The 18,486-nt window shown below is 38.8% G+C and overlaps 1 protein-coding gene across 5 annotated transcripts in view; it reads right to left on the bottom strand.

Annotated features, from left to right (window-relative positions):
* The window catches only part of CDC123 (cell division cycle 123), a 112,939-nt gene that overhangs the window by 43,205 nt on the left and 51,248 nt on the right, over positions 1-18,486 (bottom strand). For all 5 annotated transcript variants that reach the window (XM_073229288.1, XM_073229290.1, XM_073229291.1 and 2 more), the window contains one exon: positions 5,136-5,264. In XM_073229288.1, the coding sequence (XP_073085389.1) occupies positions 5,136-5,264 (129 nt within the window). The remainder of the gene's footprint in view (positions 1-5,135; positions 5,265-18,486) is intronic.

Below are 18,486 nucleotides of genomic sequence, written 5' to 3'. Positions count from 1 at the left end.
CTGGCTGCTCCCCCTCCAACGGGGCTCCACCATTTTGGAGGAACAGCCCCAGCCAGGCCAAGCCCACAGCAACAGCGGAGATAAACCCCAAAGCAACTGGGCAGGAAGCAGAAGCCCTGTCTGCGCACAGCTGCCCAGCACAAGCCACTAGAGGTCGCTATTCTCCCAGGAAAAGGCTACAAACCAACAAGAAGGGAAGCTCTTCCAGCGGTCACTTGTACCAGCTCTGCAAACTATCTCTATCACCATGAAAAGGCAAAACTACAGGCAGACAAAGATCACAGAGACAACACCTGAGAAGGAGACAGACCTAACTAGTCCTCCTGAAAAAGAATTCAAAATAAAAATCATGAACATGCTGACAGAGATGCAGAAAAAAATGCAAGAGCAATGGGATGAGATGCAGAGAAAAATGCAAGAGCAGTGGGAAACACGAAGTCATAAGATTAGGGTCACAGATGTCAGGAAAGAGATCACAGAAGTGAAACAATCCCTGGAAGGATTTATAAGCAGAATGGATAAGATGCAAGAGGCCATTGAAGGAATAGAAGCCAGAGAACAGGAACGTATAGAAGCTGACATAGAGAGAGATAAAAGGATGTCCAGGAATGAAACAACACTAAGAGAAATATGTGACCAATACAAAAGGAAAAACATTCGTATTATAGGGATACCAGAAGAGGAAGAAAGAGGAAAAGGGATAGAAAGTGTCTTTGAAGAAATAATTGCTGAAAACTTCCCCAAACTGGGGGAGGAAATAATCGAACAGACCATGGAATTATACAGAACCCCCAACAGAAAGGATCCAAGGAGGACAACACCAAGACACATAATAATTAAAATGGCAAGGATCAAGGACAAGGAAAGAGTTTTAAAGGCAGCTAGAGAGAAAAAGGTCACCTATAAAGGAAAACCAATCAGGCTAACATCAGACTTCTCAACAGAAACCCTACAGGCCAGAAGAGAATGGCATGATATACTTAATGCAATGAAACAGAAGGGCCTTGAACCAAGGATACTGTATCCAGCACGACTATCATTTAAATATGATGGTGGGATCAAACAATTCCCAGACAAGCAAAAGCTGAGGGAATTTGCTTCCCACAAACTACCTCTACAGGGCATCCTACAGGGACTGCTCTAGATGGGAGCACCCCTAAAAAGAGCACAGAACAAAACACACAACATATGAAGAATGGAGGAGGAGGAATAAGAAGGGAGAGAAGAAAAGACTCTCCAGACAGTGTATATAACAGCTCAATAAGCGAGCTAAGTTAGGCAGTAAGATACTAAAGAAGCTAACCTTGAACCTTTGGTAACCACGAATCTAAAGCCTGCAATGGCAATAAGTACATATCTTTCAATAGTCACCCTAAATGTAAATGGACTTAATGCACCAATCAAAAGACATAGAGTAATAGAATGGATAAAAAAGCAAGACCCATCTATATGCTGCTTACAAGAAACTCACCTTAAACCCAAAGATAAGCATAGACTAAAAGTCAAGGGATGGAAAAACATATTTCAGGCAAACAACAGTGAGAAGAAAGCAGGGGTTGCAGTACTAATATCAGACAAAATAGACTTCAAAACAAAGAAAGTAACAAGAGATAAAGAAGGCCACTACATAATGATAAAGGGCTTAGTCCAACAACAGGATATAACCATTCTAAATATATATGCACCCAATACAGGAGCACCAGCATATGTGAAGCAAATACTAACAGAACTAAAGAGGGAAATAGACTGCAATGCATTCATTGTAGGAGACTTCAACACACCACTCACCCCAAAGGATAGATCTACCGGGCAGAAAATAAGTAAAGACACACAGGCACTGAACAACACACTAGAACAGATGGACCTAATAGACATCTATAGAACTTTACATCCAAAAGCCACAGGATATACATTCTTCTCAAGTGCACATGGAACATTCTCCAGAATAGACCACATACTAGCTCACAAAAAGAGCCTCAGTAAATTCCACAATATTGAAATTCTACCAACCAATTTTTCAGACCACAAAGGTATGAAAGTAGAAATAAATTCTACAAAGAAAACAAAAAGGCTCACAAACACATGGAGGCTTAACAACATGCTACTAAATAATCAATGGATCAATGAACAAATCAAAATAGAGATCAAGGAATATATAGAAACAAATGACAACAACAACACTAAGCCCCAACTTCTGTGGGATGCAGCGAAAGCAGTCTTAAGAGGAAAGTATATAGCAATCCAGGCACACTTGAAGAAGGAAGAACAATCCCAAATGAATAGTCTAACATCACAATTATTAAAACTGGAAAAAGAAGAACAAATGAGGCCTAAAGTCAGCAGAAGGAGGGACATAATAAAGATCAGAGAAGAAATAAACAAAATTGAGAAGAATAAAACAATAGCAAAAATCAACGAAACCAAGAGCTGGTTCTTTGAGAAAATAAACAAAATAGATAAGCCTCTAGCCCAACTTATTAAGAGAAAAAGAGAGTCAACACAAATCAACATAATCAGAAATGAGAATGGAAAAATCACGACAGACTCCACAGAAATACAAAGAATTATTAAAGACTACTATGAAAACCTATATGCCAACAAGCTGGAAAACCTAGAAGAAATGGACAACTTCCTAGAAAAATACAACCTCCCAAGACTGACCAAGGAAGAAACACAAAAGTTAAACAAACCAATTACAAGCAAAGAAATTGAAACAGTAATCAAAAAACTACCCAAGAACAAAACCCCGGGGCCGGACGGATTTACCTCGGAATTTTATCAGACACACAGAGAAGACATAATACCCATTCTCCTTAAAGTGTTCCACAAAATAGAAGAAGAGGGAATACTCCCAAACTCATTCTATGAAGCCAACATCACCCTAATACCAAAACCAGGAAAAGACCCCACCAAAAAAGAAAATTACAGACCAATATCCCTGATGAATGTAGATGCTGTGTGTATGTGTGTGTACATACAAAAAATGCCTGGAAAAAATATGAACTCAAGTGCTAAAGATAGCTATTTGTAGGTGGTAGCATTTTAAGTCTAGTCCCTTTCTAATACTGTTTTTTGAAATGACCATGTGAAAACAAACCTATTTAAAAATGTATATAAAGGGGACACTAATAAATGGAAACTCATCCCATGCTCATGGCTAGGAAGAACTAATATCGTCAAAATGGCCATCCTGCCGAAAGCAATATACAAATTTGATGCAATCCCTCTCAAATTACCAGCAACATTCTTCAATGAATTGGAACAAATAATTCAAAAATTCATATGGAAACACCAAAGACCCCGAATAGCCAAAGCAATCCTGAAAAAGAAGAATAAAGTAGGGGGGATCTCACTCCCCAACTTCAAGCTCTACTACAAAGCCATAGTAATCAAGACAATTTGGTACTGGCACAAGAACAGAGCCACAGACCAGTGGAACAGATTAGAGACCACAGAAATTAACCCAAACATATATGGTCAATTAATATTTGATAAAGGAGCCATGGACATACAATGGCAAAATGACAGTCTCTTCAACAGATGGTGCTGGCAAAACTGGACAGCTACATGTAGGAGAATGAAACTGGACCATTGTCTAACCCCATATACAAAGGTAAACTCAAAATGGATCAAAGACCTGAATGTAAGTCACGAAACCATTAAACTCTTGGAAAAAAACATAGGCAAAAACCTCTTAGACATAAACATGAGTGATCTCTTCTTGAACATATCTCCCCAGGCAAGGAAAACAACAGCAAAAATGAGCAAGTGGGACTACATTAAGCTGAAAAGCTTCTGTACAGCGAAAGACACCATCAATAGAACAAAAAGGAACCCTACAGTATGGGAGAATATATTTGAAAATGACAGATCTGATAAAGGCTTGACGTCCAGAATATATAAAGAGCTCACACGCCTCAACAAACAAAAATCAAATAACCCAATTAAAAAATGGGCAGAGGAACTGAACAGACAGTTCTCCAAAAAAGAAATACAGATGGCCAAGAGACACATGAAAAGATGCTCCACATCGCTAATTATCAGAGAAATGCAAATTAAAACTACAATGAGGTATCACCTCACACCAGTAAGGATAGCTGCCATCCAAAAGACAAACAACAACAAATGTTGGCGAGGCTGTGGAGAAAGGGGAACCCTCCTACACTGCTGGTGGGAATGTAAATTAGTTCAACCATTGTGGAAAGCAGTATGGAGGTGCATCAAAATGCTCAAAACAGACCTACCATTTGACCCAGGAATTCCACTCCTAGGAATTTACCCTAAGAACGCAGCAATCAAGTTTGAGAAAGACAGATGCACTCCTATGTTTATATATGTCAAAGTGTGGGCAAAGGGTCTGTTTGTTTCTACGCAGAAGATCAAGGCCTAGCTTGGATACCCAGAAAATGAACTAAGATACGATATGAGGAGGAGCTTCCGGCATCAGCACTCTCTGGAGGACTCGTGCCGGGGGATGATCATCAAAAAGCCTCCACAGGGATCCGGATGATGCTGCGGTTGTGGCTGCATCCAGCCCACCGTCTCCTGGACTTGCCATAAGAAGGAGGAGGGAGATGTCTAGGCTGGCATGTGCATACAGTGAGACAACGAATTTGACTGGATACTGGTTCAAGTACAGTTGGAAAATATCCATCATATCATAGATAAATTTTCACAAATGCCTAGGGTGCCTAAATGGTTTTCTTGGCTTCACTGGAGATGGCTGGTAATTATAGATTTGCTTTGTTTATGTCACCGTATTCCTATTATGTTAATATGTGTGTGCAAATTAGTTAGTAGTTTAAAACATAAGATAATGCTAAATGAAAAACTTAGTACACACAATTACATATGTAATATAATCTCATTTATTTAAAAAAGTTTCTGTGTATATAGGTGTGTTAAACACGAAACATAAGATTATGGGTGATTTTAGATTTTTCTTTAAAAATGAGCATGTACTACTTACATGTTTTTTAATACATAAAGTGAAATGAATGAATCACAATGCACACACTTTTTGATCACCTCCATGGGCAAGTATCTACTAATAAATCTGTGTTAGTGCCTAAAGAACAACAAGCAATCACTTAGTCAACTGAAAAGTTTCCTGTACATCTTTCTTGTCACCTTACCTGTTCTGGAGCATCTCCCTCACGAAAATCACCTTTTAAGTTTCTTCCAGATATCAGTTCTTCCCAAGTGAAAAGCAGTGAATCTGTTACTTCACCAAATGGATTAAAATCAATCAGCCACACCTTCCCCTGCAATACGGAAAGAAAAATTAATAAATACAGAATGAAAACACTTAAAGTCTGTGATCTGCCTTATCAAAAGGATCATCTTCAGTTATTTTACCCAAAAGATAACTTAAAAATATTATATAACTTATTTAAAAAGACAGTTCCTCCTCCAGGTCACATCTGAGAAAGTAGCCCCAGATCCAGTGAGAAGGCTGCCTGTGAATGCAGAGAAGGCACCTAGGAGAGTAAGCCCAATGAAGACATATATTTCAACTCCTATCTAGAATCACTCGAGAATTGTTAAGTCAAAAATCCAAGCAGGAAAAAGGACTCATAAAATGATTCCACCAAAGTAGACTGCAATGCTTTCACAGGTGTCTTCAATTATTTTTCATGAGGAAGCCAGGTGGAAGCAGGGCGAGCCAGCCATTCTCAGAGAGAACCATTCCTACCTTTGAGAAGCTGCTGCAAAGGACTTCTTTTAAACATACAAAAAAATGTTTGTTTTCTTTAATTATAATGTCATAATCAAAAAGTTTTTTAATGTAATATTTCTGTCTGTATGATAGAGCTTAACAACACATGAACGTGAAGGGGACATGGAAAAAAAATATCAACCTTTAAAAGGAACTTCTATGTTCTCCCACTCTGAAGGAAAGGGTAATTCTGACCTGGTGGTACTAGTGTAGTTAGAGTCACGTATGTCTTAGTAAAGTGGTAGGGCATCAACGTAATAAGAGCTGGGAAATCTGTGAAATCCGGCCAAATAATTAAAGCCAACACATTTGATCACAGACATACATGTAATTTCCTTTAAATTTGTATCTTTGTTCCTCTTGGTTTTTCTGACTGGAACATTCATATAATTGCACCATTTTGTTGTCGATCGTTTTTTCGTAAATGTGCATTAATCATGTCTTGATCAGACATGTGTTTATAAAATTAAATACGTCTTAGGAAGAACTAGTTTGCTGAGCCAGCATCACTGATACCTAGAGCTGTTTCTCATCTGGTAAAAGGAAAATTTTAAGAAAGATGAAACTACTAGGACTTTCTTCCAACCTCAGAAACCTCTACCAAATGGCAAAGAACCATTACAGGAAGTTTGCAGCACACACATTTGGTTAAGTTTCCTATTTTATACAATCCCCAGGAGAAATCCTGCATCTTTCTTGCCACTGAGTTGTTTACTCCCTCCCATTGTTCAGCACCCACTCGATTATTCTTTGACTATATGAAATAATGTCAGCCATCAATCAACTTCTTGGTATGATAACAGCTCTCAAGATTTGCTTTTGGGGTGATTACCAAGATGTTTATGACATACTGTATGTCATTTTAACAAAATGGGCATTTTCTAACCTCCAAACCCTTGAACTTGAGTTTTTATAGCCAGTAAAATTATCTCATTATTAAAAGGAAAAAAAAAACCCTATTATATCTGTTAGTGTAGAAATATTAAGCTCTTTATCTATAAACTAAAAATATACCATACTGTGAAAAGTAGACAAAATAGCTCACTGCTGTTAGGACTGAGCTGGCAGAATTTGTTCTGTACTTCCAAGCCATACTTTAGTTTAAAGGAAAAACTGGCTGTAATCAGGCATAAAACTATCAAGATGAGGATTTTAAAGCTATAATATGTTTTTCATGTGACATCTCATGCACAACACATCCTGAGAAATTCTGTCTTCAGGCAATCTGTCAGGTAAGAGTAGTCACAGTGACCTTCCTGATATCTACCAATTTACCCCCCTCACCCCCACAACCACCCAAATAAATCCCTATGCACCAGACACTGGGCCAGGCATTAGGGCATAAAGGAAAGAACACAGAACTTATTTCTTCAAAGAGTTCAGTCTAGACTAAGACACACACCCAAACACACATGCACACACAGCATGTATAAGAGACTGTTCACCATAATACAGTTTATAAGACTACCATCAAGCTGTTTGACCATAAGAAAATGGCTAAACAAACAAAACAACTACAAAATGAAACACTATGCCTTTGTTAGAAACTGGAAAGCCCTCTCAGATTCACTGGCTTTTCTTTAAAAAGTGTAAAAAGCAAGGTGCAGAGTGTATATGCTAACTCTTGTGTAATGAGGATGGAAAAAAAATAAGCATATTGCTTATTTTTGCATCAAGAAATACTGTAAGGATATGTAATAAACTGATCAAAGAGTACCTGCAAGACTGAGAGGAACAGGGTAACAGTTGACACTTTCTACATACATTTTCACACTGATTGAAGTCTTAAACAATGTGAATGTATTATCAATTAAAAATTTTAAAACTCAGCAGGTTTTAGAGTGCAATGCAGGGTTCTGAGAGGGTCAAAGGGAATTCAGGGAGTAATGGAGCAGTTCTTTCTACATCTTCACTGTAGCGGTGATTATGCAAATGGATGTTTGTCAAAACTCACAGAACTGTACACTACAGAGAGTGAATTTTGTTCTATATGTTCATTATATCTCAAAAAAAATTCAGTAGTTTTAAATAATTGAAAATATAGAAGAAATCAAAGTACTAGGACACAAGGTACTATGAAAAAAGAATAGGCAGAACTGAAAAGTAACCAAGAAAACCTGAAACAATTTAAAACTTAGTGAATAGGTTAAACATATTAAATCAGACATGAATGAAAGAGTAGTAGTACTGCAAAATATATCAGAAAACTACACAACACATACAGAGAGAAAGGTGAGAAGTAAGAAGTTAGACACCAGGATAAAATGAGATGCTGTAACATTCCTCTAAAGAGAGTTCCAGAGGACAAAGACAGAAAAGGAGGAGTAAATATTGTAAAGATAGTGGACAATTCTCCACAGCTGACAAAGAAGATGAATTCTTAGAAAATATGACAAAAAGACAAAAGAAGGTAAGAACAGGGAAATAAAAGGAAAAGAGAAAAGGCGAGCTAACAACAATGGAACAGTGTCTTCAAAATGCTGAGGCAACAGATGCGTCAACTGAAGATTCTATACCCAGCTAAGCTTGTCATCCATGCATGAAAGTAAATAAGAACTTCTCCAGCCAATTGCCTAGTGTATTTACTACTAACAGATATATTATTAGAAAGAAACTGAATCCAAAAAGCAGTGAGAGGCAAGAAGCACTGGTGAGCAAAGAAACTGAACAATGGCAATGATGACTAATATGGGGATATAAATAAAATGGAACTAAAAATAGAAAATCACTTGTAAGACAAAAGTGGGTACTGGGAATTAGTGTTCTAAGGTCCTGAAATCATGAGGGCAGTAGGAAGTGAAATTAACTTTAGCACTAATTAAATACCCATATTAAGACTTAATGGTAACTATCAAAAGATTTTTAATCAAAACTTCAAAATCACTGGCGGGTTGGGGTGGAAGCAGGGGGCTGTGACAAAGAATAAAGAAAAACCAGCAATATAATAAAAGGAGGAGAAAAAGGCATAGAGAAACAAAGCAAATTGAAAACTCAAGATGGTAGAAAATATTCAAATATCAAATAAAATAAATACAAACTATACTCACCAGTTAAAGCCAGAAACTGCAAGTGATTAAAAAATAAAACTAAGCAATATGCTACTTACAAGATACAGGCACATACCTAAAACATAACAGCTAAAAATAACAGGACTGAGAAGGCAAATTCTAAGACCAATACCATTAATATCAGACAAAACATACATTAATGCAAAAAGCACAAAAGAAGTATTAGGGATAGAGTGGGTCACTGTCTAATCATGAGAAGTCACTGGGAAAACAGAACCATTATTAACTAGCATTAGTCTAAGAATGTAACCTCAAAGCATGTAACACAAAAACTGAAAGAATTAGACAACAGGAGATTTTAACATGCCCTCCAGTTATCAATAAACTAAGTAGACAAAAAATTAGGAAAGAAAGATTATTTGTACAGCTTTTAAAGATAAAAAAAATTTTACATGGAAGTTTAAACACGTACAAAAATAGACAAAATAGTATAAAGAACCCATGTACCTATCACTCCATTTGAATTGTTATCTGTTGATCCCCATGGCCAGTCTTGTTTCATCTATATCCCATCCACTTCTCCCAAAACTCTATTATCTTAAAGGAACCCTCAGACATAAACTCATTCCATAAAATACATAAGGTTTTAACAATATCATTAACCAGTTTAATATAACTAACATCTAAGAATACTTCACACATTAGAAATTGCATTTTCTTTTTCAGTCACACACAGAACAGTTATAAAAAAGTGACCAGGTTGTAAAGCCAATTTCAACAATATCAAAGCCTCAATATCAATTTCAGTCCATAAAGCAATTAAACTAATAACAAACAACCATAACCAAAAACAATACATAGAGGACTGGAACAACTTTCAAGTACCTAAGGTAGTTATTCTAAATTCTAGTTGTACATTATCATCACTGAAGGAGCCTCTTAAAGAACATACTCCAAAGCCTCATCCCAGACCTACTAAATGGGTGGGTATACCTTAGCCAAATGATAGTTAAATCTATTAACACTGAGTCAACCTGCCTGGCCACAGTAAGGAAACAGACACATCCAAGTGTTGCCAAATCCAAACACACTTCAGTCACATTTCATAAAAGAGACCAGCATAAAAGAAGAGTTAGTTTTCTACAAGAACAGTCATCAAACTGTAGGCAAGAAAGTACCTAACAAATGGTGATACAAACGTCATTGAATAAATGGAAATGAGTTTTACAAGATGGTTTAGATTTCTTGGAAACTGCCAGGATATTTATCCTGGCATGTTTCTCATTTTAAAAACATGCCACTAAAGCTAACCCTTGAATAATAATGGGCCTGGGGCACCTACAGGCCACACAGGTGAAAATTCATGTGTAACTTCTGACTGCCCAAACACTTCTAGCCTACTGCTGACAGGAAGCCCTACAATAACATAGTCAATTAACACATATTTTGTATTTGTATCATATATCATATTCTTACAATAAACATGAAGCAAACATTTCTTAGACCTGTTGCGAATCTCCAAAAAAATTTCCAATATATTTATTGAAAAAAAGTTGCATTTAAGTGGACCCACACAGTTCAGCCGTGTTGTTCAAGGGTCAACCATACTTCTAATTCTGTAATTAGCAGTAATGACTTATGTACACTTAAGCCGAACTTCACTTAAGACATTTATAGAACTCTTTTACCAAATTAAATATTTGCACTGACCTGCCAAGCCAACTGAATCACAGCAGACCTGGGCATTTGCCAGGGGACTAGTGAGAGACTTTGGCAAATTCCAAGTTTTCAAATGGAATTAAATATAATTCCAGTAAATGCTTCATTTTTTGGGGGGGATCATTAATCTACAATTACAGAAAGAACATTATGTTTACTAGGTTCCCCCCTTCACCAAGTCCCCCGCACATACCCCTTCACAGTCACTATCCACCTGCGAAGTAAGATGCTGTAAAATCAATACTTGTCTTCTCTGTGTTTCGCAGCCCTCCCCGTGTCCCCCAGCCCTCCCCGTGTCCCCCACGCACTATACATCCTAATCGTAATGCCCTCTTTCTTTTTCCACGCTGTTATCCCTCCCTTCCCACCCATCATCCCCAGTCCCTTTCCCTTAGGTAACTATTAGTCCATTCTTGGGTTCTGTGATTCTGCTGCTGTGTTGTTCCTTCAGTTTTCCTTTGTTCTTATACTCGACATATGAGTGAAATCATTTGGTACTTGTCCTTCTCCGCTTGGCTTATTTCACTGAGCATAATACCCTCTAGCTCCATCCATGTTGTTGCGAATGGTAGGATCTGTTTTTTTTCTTATGGCTGCGTAATATTCCATTGTGTGTATGTACCACATCTTCTTTATCTATTCATCTACTGATGGACATTTAGGTTACTTCCATAACTTGGCTATTGTAAACAGTGCAGCGATAAACATAGGGGTGCATCTGTCTTTTTCAAACTGGAGTGCTGCATTCTTACGGTAAATTCCTTGAAGTGGAATTCCTGGGTCAAATGGTATTTCTATTTTTAGCATTCTGAGGAACCTCCATACTGCTTTCCACAATGGTTGAACTAGTTTACATTCCCACCAGCACTGTAGGAGGGCTCCCCTTTCTCCACAACCTTGCCAACATTTGTTGTTGTTTGTCTTTTCAATGATGGCAATCCTTACTGGTGTGAGGTGATATCTCATTGTAGTTTTAATTTGCATTTCTCTGATGATTAGCGATGTGGAGCATCTGTTCATGTGCCTGTTGGCCATCTGGATTTCTTCTTTGGAGAACTGTCTATTCAGCTCCACTGCCCATTTTTTATTGGATTATTTGCTTTTTGTTTGTTGAGGCATGTGAGCTCTTTATATATTTTGGATGTCAATCCTTTATCGGATCTGTCATTTATGAATATGTTCTCCCATACTGTAGGGTACCTTTTTGTTCTACTGATGGTGTCCTTTGCTGTACAGAAGCCTTTTAGCTTGATATAGTCCCACTTGTTCATTTTTGCCTTTGTTTCCCTTGCCCGGGGAGATATGTTCATGAAGAAGTCACTCATGTTTATGTCCATGAGATTTTTGCCTATGTTTTTTTCTAAGAGTTTTATGGTTTCATGATGTACATTCAGGTCTTTGGTCCCATATGGAGTTTACTTTTGTGTATGGGGTTAGACAGTGATTCAGTTTCATTCTCTTACATGTAGTTGTCCAGTTTTGCCAGCACCATCTGTTGAAGAGACTGTCATTTCCCCATTGTATGTCCATGGCTCCTTTATTAAATATTAATTGGCCATATATGTTTGGGTTAATGTCTGGAGTCTCTATTCTGTTCCACTGGTCTGTGACTCTGTTCTTGTGCCAGTACCAAATTGTCTTGATTACTGTGGCTTTGTAGTAGAGCTTGAAGTTAGGGAGCAAGATCCCCCCCCGCCCCACTTTATTCTTCCTTCTCAGGATTGCATTGGCTATTCGGGGTCTGACGGTTCCATATGAATTTTTGAACTATTTGTTTCAGTTCATTGAAGAATGCTGTGGGTAATTTGATAGGGATTGCATCGAATCTGTATATTGCTTTGGGCAGGATGGCCATTTTGATGATATTAATTCTTCCTGGCCAGGAGCATGGGATGAGTTTCCATTCATTAGTGTCCTCTTTAATTTCTCTTAAGAGTGTCTTGTAGTTTTCAGGTTATAAGTCTTTCACTTCCTTGGTTCGGTTTATTCCTAGGTATTTTATTATTTTTGATGCTATTGTGAATGGAATTGCTTTCCTGATTTCTCTTTCTATTAGTTCATTGTTAGTGTATAGGAAAGCTACAGATTTCTGTGTGTTAAATTTTGTATCCTGCAACTTTGTTGAGTTCCGATATTAGTTCTAATAGTTTTGCAGTGGAGTCTTTAGGGTTTTTTATGTACAATATTATGTCATCTGCAAATAGTGACAGTTTGACTTCTTCTTTACCAATCTGGATTCCTTGTATTTCTTTGTTTTGTCTGATTGCCATGGCTAGGACCTCCAGTACTATGTTGAATAACAGTGGGGACAGTGAGCATCCCTGTCTTGTTCCTGATCTCAGAGGAAAAGCATTCAGCTTCTCTCTGTTAAGTATGATGTTGGCTGTGGGCTTATCATATATGGCCTTTATTATGTTGAGGGACTTGCCCTGTATATCCATTTTGTTGAGAGTTTTTATCATGAAAGGATGTTGAATTTTGTTGAATGCTTTTTCGGCATCTATGGAGATGATCATGTGGTTTTTGTCCTTTTTTTTGTTGATGTGGTGGATAATGTTGATGGATTTTCGAATATTGTACCATCCTTGCATCCCTGGGATGAATCCCACTTGGTCATGGTATATGATCCTCTAGATGTAGTTTTGAATTTGGTTTGCTAATATTTTGTTGAGTATTTTTGCATCTAGGTTCATCAGGGATATTGGTCTGTAGTTTTCTTTTTTGGTGGGGTCTTTGCCTGGTTTTGGTATTAGGATGATGTTGGCTTCATAGAATGAGTTTGGGAGTATTCCCTCCTCTTCTATTTTTTGGAAAACTTTAAGGAGAATGGGTGTTATGTCTTCTCTGTATGTTTGATAAAATTCCGAGGTAAATCCATCTGGCCCGGGGGTTTTGTTCTTGGGTAGTTTTTTGATTACCGATTCAATTTCATTGCTGGTAATTGGTCTGTTTAGATTTTCTGTTTCTTTCTGGGTCAGTCTTGGAAGGTTGTATTTTTCTAAGAAGTTGTCCATTTCTCCTAGGTTTTCCAGCTTGTTAGCATATAGGTTTTCATAGTATTCTCTAATAATTCTTTGTATTTCTGTGCGGTCCGTCATGATTTTTTCCTTTCTCGTTGATGTGTGTTGACTCTCTTTTTCTCTTAATAAGCTTGGCTAGAGGCTTATCTATTTTGTTTATTTTCTCAAAGAACCAGCTCTTGGTTTCATTGATTTTTGCTATTGTTTTATTCTTCTCAATTTTATTTCTTCTCTGATCTTTATTATGTCCCTCCGTCTGCTGACCTTAGGCCTCATTTGTTCTTCTTTATCCAATTTCAATAATTGTGACATTAGACTATTCATTTGGGATTGTTCTTCCTTCTTCAGGTGTGCCTGGATCGCTATATACTTTCCTCTTAAGACTGCTTTTGCTGCGTCCCACAGTAGTTGGGGCTTTGTGTTGTTGTTGTCATTTGTTTCTATATATTGCTGGATCTCCATTTTAATTTGGTCATTGATCCACTGATTATTTAGAAGCATGTTGTTAAGCCTCCATGTATCTGTGACCCTTTTTGCTTTCTCTGTGCAATTTATTTCTAGTTTTATGCCTTTGTGGTCTGAAAATTTGGTTGGTAGGATTTCAATCTTTTGGAATTTACTGAGGCTCTTTTTGTGGCCTAGAATGTGGTCTGTTCTGGAGAATGTTCCATGTGCACTTGAGAAGAATGTGTATCCTGTTGCTTTTGGATGAGGAGTTCTACAGATGTCTATTAGGTCCATCCGTTCTATCATGTTGTTCAGTGCCTCTGTGTCCTTACTTATTTTCTGTCTGGTGCATCTGTCCTTTGGGGTGAGTGGTGTGTTAAAGTCTCCCAAAATGAATGCATTGCATTCTATTTCCTCCTTTAATTCTGTTAGTATTTGTTTCACATATATTGGTGCTCCTGTATTGGGTGCATATATGTTTATAATGGTTATATCCTCTTGTTGGGCTGAGCCCTTTATCATTATGTAATGTCCTTCTTTATCTCTTATTACTTTATTTTGAAGTCTATTTTGTCTGATACTAGTACTGCAACACCTGCTTTTCTCTCTCCGTTGTTTGCATGAAATATCTTTCTCCAACCCTTGACTTTTAATCTGTGTATGTCTTTGGGTTTGAGGTGAGTCTCTTGTAAGCAGCATATAGATGGGTCTTGCTTTTTTATCCATTCTATTACTCTGTGTCTTTTGATTGGTGCATTCAGTCCATTTACATTTAGGGTGATCATTGAAAGATATGTACTTATTGCCATTGCAGGCTTTACATTTGTGGTTACCACAGGTTCGAGGTTAGCTTGTTTACTACCTTACTGTCTGACCTCACTTGCTTATTGAACTGTTATAAACACAGTCTGATGATTATTTCTTTCCCTTCTTTTTCCTCCTCCTCCATTCTTCATATGTTGGGTGTTTTGTTCTGTGCTCTTTTTAGGAGTGCCCCCATCTAGAGCAATCCCTCCAAGATACCCTGTAGAGGTGGTTTGTGGGAGGCAAATTCCCTCATTCCCTCAACTTTTGCTTGTCTGGGAACTGTTTAATCCCTCCTTCATATTTAAATGATAGTCGTGCTGGATACAGTACCCTTCGTTCAAGGCCCTTCTCTTTCCTTGCATTAAATATATCATGCCATTCTCTTCTGGCCTGTAAGGTTTCTGTTGAGAAGTCTGATGATAGCCTGATGGGTTTTCCTTTGTAGGTGACTCTTTTCTCTCTCTGGCTGTCTTTAATAGTCTCTCCTTGTCGTTGATCTTTGCCATTTTAATTATGTGTCTGGGTGTTGACCTCTTTGGATCCCGTCTCTTGGGAGTTCTGTGTGCCTCCGTAGTCTGAGCAACTATTTCCTCCCCAGTTTGGGGAAGTCCTCAGCAATTATTTCTTCAAAGGCACTTTCTATCCCTTTTTCTCTCTTCTTCCTCTGGTATCCCTATAATGTGGATATTGTTCCTTTTGGATTGGTCACACAGTTCTCTTAATATTCTTTCATTCCTGGAGATCCTTTTATCTCTCTCTGCATCAGCTTCTATGCGTTCCTGTTCTCTAGTTTCTATTCCATCAATGGCCTCTTGCATCTTATCCATTCTGCTTATAAATCCTTCCATATCTTGTTTCACTTCTGTAATCTCCCTCCAGACATCTGTGATCTCCCTCCGGATGTCTATAATCTCCCTCTGGACTTCATCCCTTAGCTCTTGCAATTTCTCTGCAGCTCTGTCAGCATGTTTATGATTTTTATTTTGAATTCTTTTTCAGGGAGACTGGTTAGGTCTGCCTCTGCAGATCCTTTCTCAGGTGTAACTATCTTGGTCTGGACCAGATTTTTTTGCCTTTTCATGGTGATTGTAGCGGCTGTAGGCAGGTTGCGGTTGTGTCAGCTGGGAGAAGAAAGTCCTTTCCTGCTTGCTGGATGCCTTGCCCTTCTCCGCTGCCTGTGACGGCTACCTGCACTCCTGGAGCAGCCACCGGGTTAATCTCCTAAGCTGCTGTGGGCAGCGTGTCCATCAGAGCAGCATGGAGCTTTGTGGGGAGTGGCAGGCACGCCAGTTGTGCTTCTCTGTGCTAGCAGCGACCCTGCCAGGCAGCTGTGTAACAGCAGCGACCTTTGGGTCTGGCCCGGGCGGCTGTGTGTTGGGCTGGGATTCTGGTCAGCTCCTGGGAGCGCGCCTGCTCCCTCTGGCTCTGCTGCTGGTGCGCATGGGGCTTTTCCGCGCAGGCTTCTACTGGGCTCTGGCTTCACTGCCGCCAGTGCACGCAAGCCGCGTCTGGGCTGTTCGGTCACACCGCTGCCGGCTAGCCCTGTGGCGCATGGATCTGCTCTCGGTTCCTTTTAGCGCTTCCGCCCCTGGCGCACGCTCCCACTGTCCTGCTACTGGGCCTGTGTGTCGGGGTCCGCGCCAGTTGGAGGAACAACTGGCAGGCTGCCTAGTCCTGTGAGGGGCTTCAGAGCTGCACTGCCTCCATTTAGGGCGCCTAAGTTTCCCTGATGTTCCCAGCTGCCGGGACAACTTCATCCAGCTATGGGGTCCCTGTCTCTTTAGGACTTGCAGAAAGCACTTGCTTTTCTTTTGTCTCAGGGGCGCCAGTTGTGGGCACCTGCCCACAGGTTTTGCTTTTACATTTCTCTAATATCCAGCACCCCATGCACCTTGTGTCTGCGTTCCGGGTGCAGATTTCTAGAGCTGGTTGTTTAGCAGTCCTGGGCTTTCACTCCCTCCCCGTTCTGACTCCTTTCTTCCTGCCGGGATTTGGGGTGGAGGAGCATTCGGGTCCCTCCTGGCCACTGCTTGTATCTTACGCCCTTCATGTGATTCTGAGTTCTCGCAGATGTAGATGTATCCTGGCTGTTGTACTGCATCCACTGGTGTCTCTTTTAGGAATAGTTGTATTTATTGTATTTTCAGAAATATATATATTTTGGGGAGGAGATTTCCTCTGAACTACTCACGCCGCCATCTTCCAAATGCTTCATTTTTAATGAATGAATACAATTGCTTCATTTTTAATATCTGTAAAATGGCATCAAATAATAACTACCTTGTGGGCTTATATGGACAACCTGAATTCAATGAGAATAAAACTCTTCTGGATTGCATAATCAGGACAATGGTTAGGTTTCCTCACTCCCTAAATGATCTGATCCTGCTTGCTACCAGGCCAATTCCCTGAAATGTTTGTCTCAAAGATAAGGTCCTCGAAGGTTGGGAGATTATCTTGGTGGAGGCTTCTTTTTAAAGTGTGGCATCTAATACAGCAGATATCATCAATAAATGCTGGCTGCATGGGTGACTGGCCATGGCCAGCATCTGTCTTTCAGAAGCCGAGCTGGGACTATCAACTAAGGTTTCCATCCATTCAGTCACATAGGCTTCCAATCCTTTTTGTAAGGTGTGTTTCCACTAAGTTGAAACTTTGCCATGTAATATCCCTCCTTCTTCACCAAATCTCAATTTATAACTCCTCTAACTTTTAACAGACACCATCACCCTTGAATGCAGAGGTGAACACAGAGTAAGTGATGCCTTTCGACCTAATAGAGGCAAGTAAACAGTTAACAATTATTTAAGGACATGACCATATGGGCCATATCTTTTGTGCAAAAAATGACTCAAAGGTATCATAAACATCATCCAATGCTATGAGCATGGAGAGGGAATAAGAAATACGTGGGTAACATTTGGTAAACACATGGGTCACATATTTAGAAAACACACATGCTGTGTTAACAACTAAGCCAATAAGCAGTAATCACAAAACTGGCAGTGACTCCAATTTCTTTGAAAATATTTCATGTCTTGACAATGAAATCTCTGCTGTAGGATTTATTAAATCAGGTTTTTGTTTTCTTGTTCTTACAGACATTTCCATCACTTTCAAGATTTAGGGAATGAATATAAATGACTCTAATCCTCATCTTCAGTCTAAAGGTCACAGTGACCCAAATCATGCTAAGGAACTTTCATTTGACTAAAAATAATTATCTAAATATCAAATGACAAATTCCTGGCCACATTTAAGTGTGCAAATTGAACTATTTTAAGCAGGCCCAGACCCCTGACAAAAATGGAAAGTAGGACATAGGGTAGCCATTGAGCCATTTGTTAAACTAATAATCTGTAAGTCTGTGGCACATAATTACTGAAGACACTGTGTCTCCTAATGTTAAGTACATTTTAATGGTAGACTGGTCATTTATTTTTAATTTTAAAACATTTTCAACTGAAGTATTATTGACATACAATATTATTGTATTAGTTTCAGGTGTACAACATAGTATACATTATATACATCATAAAATGCTTACCACAATGAATGTAGTTACCATCTGTCCCCATTCAGTTATTACAATATTATTGACTATATTTATTCTCTATGCTGAACTTTTCAGTAAGGGGAGATTCTTGACCACTATGAATTCCAATCACCTTAGTTCATTTGAGAAAATATTTTTTTTGGCAGTGGGCCCTTTACATATATAAGCATTCTACTTATAAGACCAGACCTGATTTTAAAGCATATGATG

The sequence above is a fragment of the Manis javanica genome, chromosome 2 (genome assembly GCF_040802235.1).
Source record: "Manis javanica isolate MJ-LG chromosome 2, MJ_LKY, whole genome shotgun sequence".
Lineage (NCBI taxonomy): Eukaryota > Metazoa > Chordata > Mammalia > Pholidota > Manidae > Manis > Manis javanica.
This window is presented reverse-complemented; position numbering and strand designations above follow the sequence as displayed.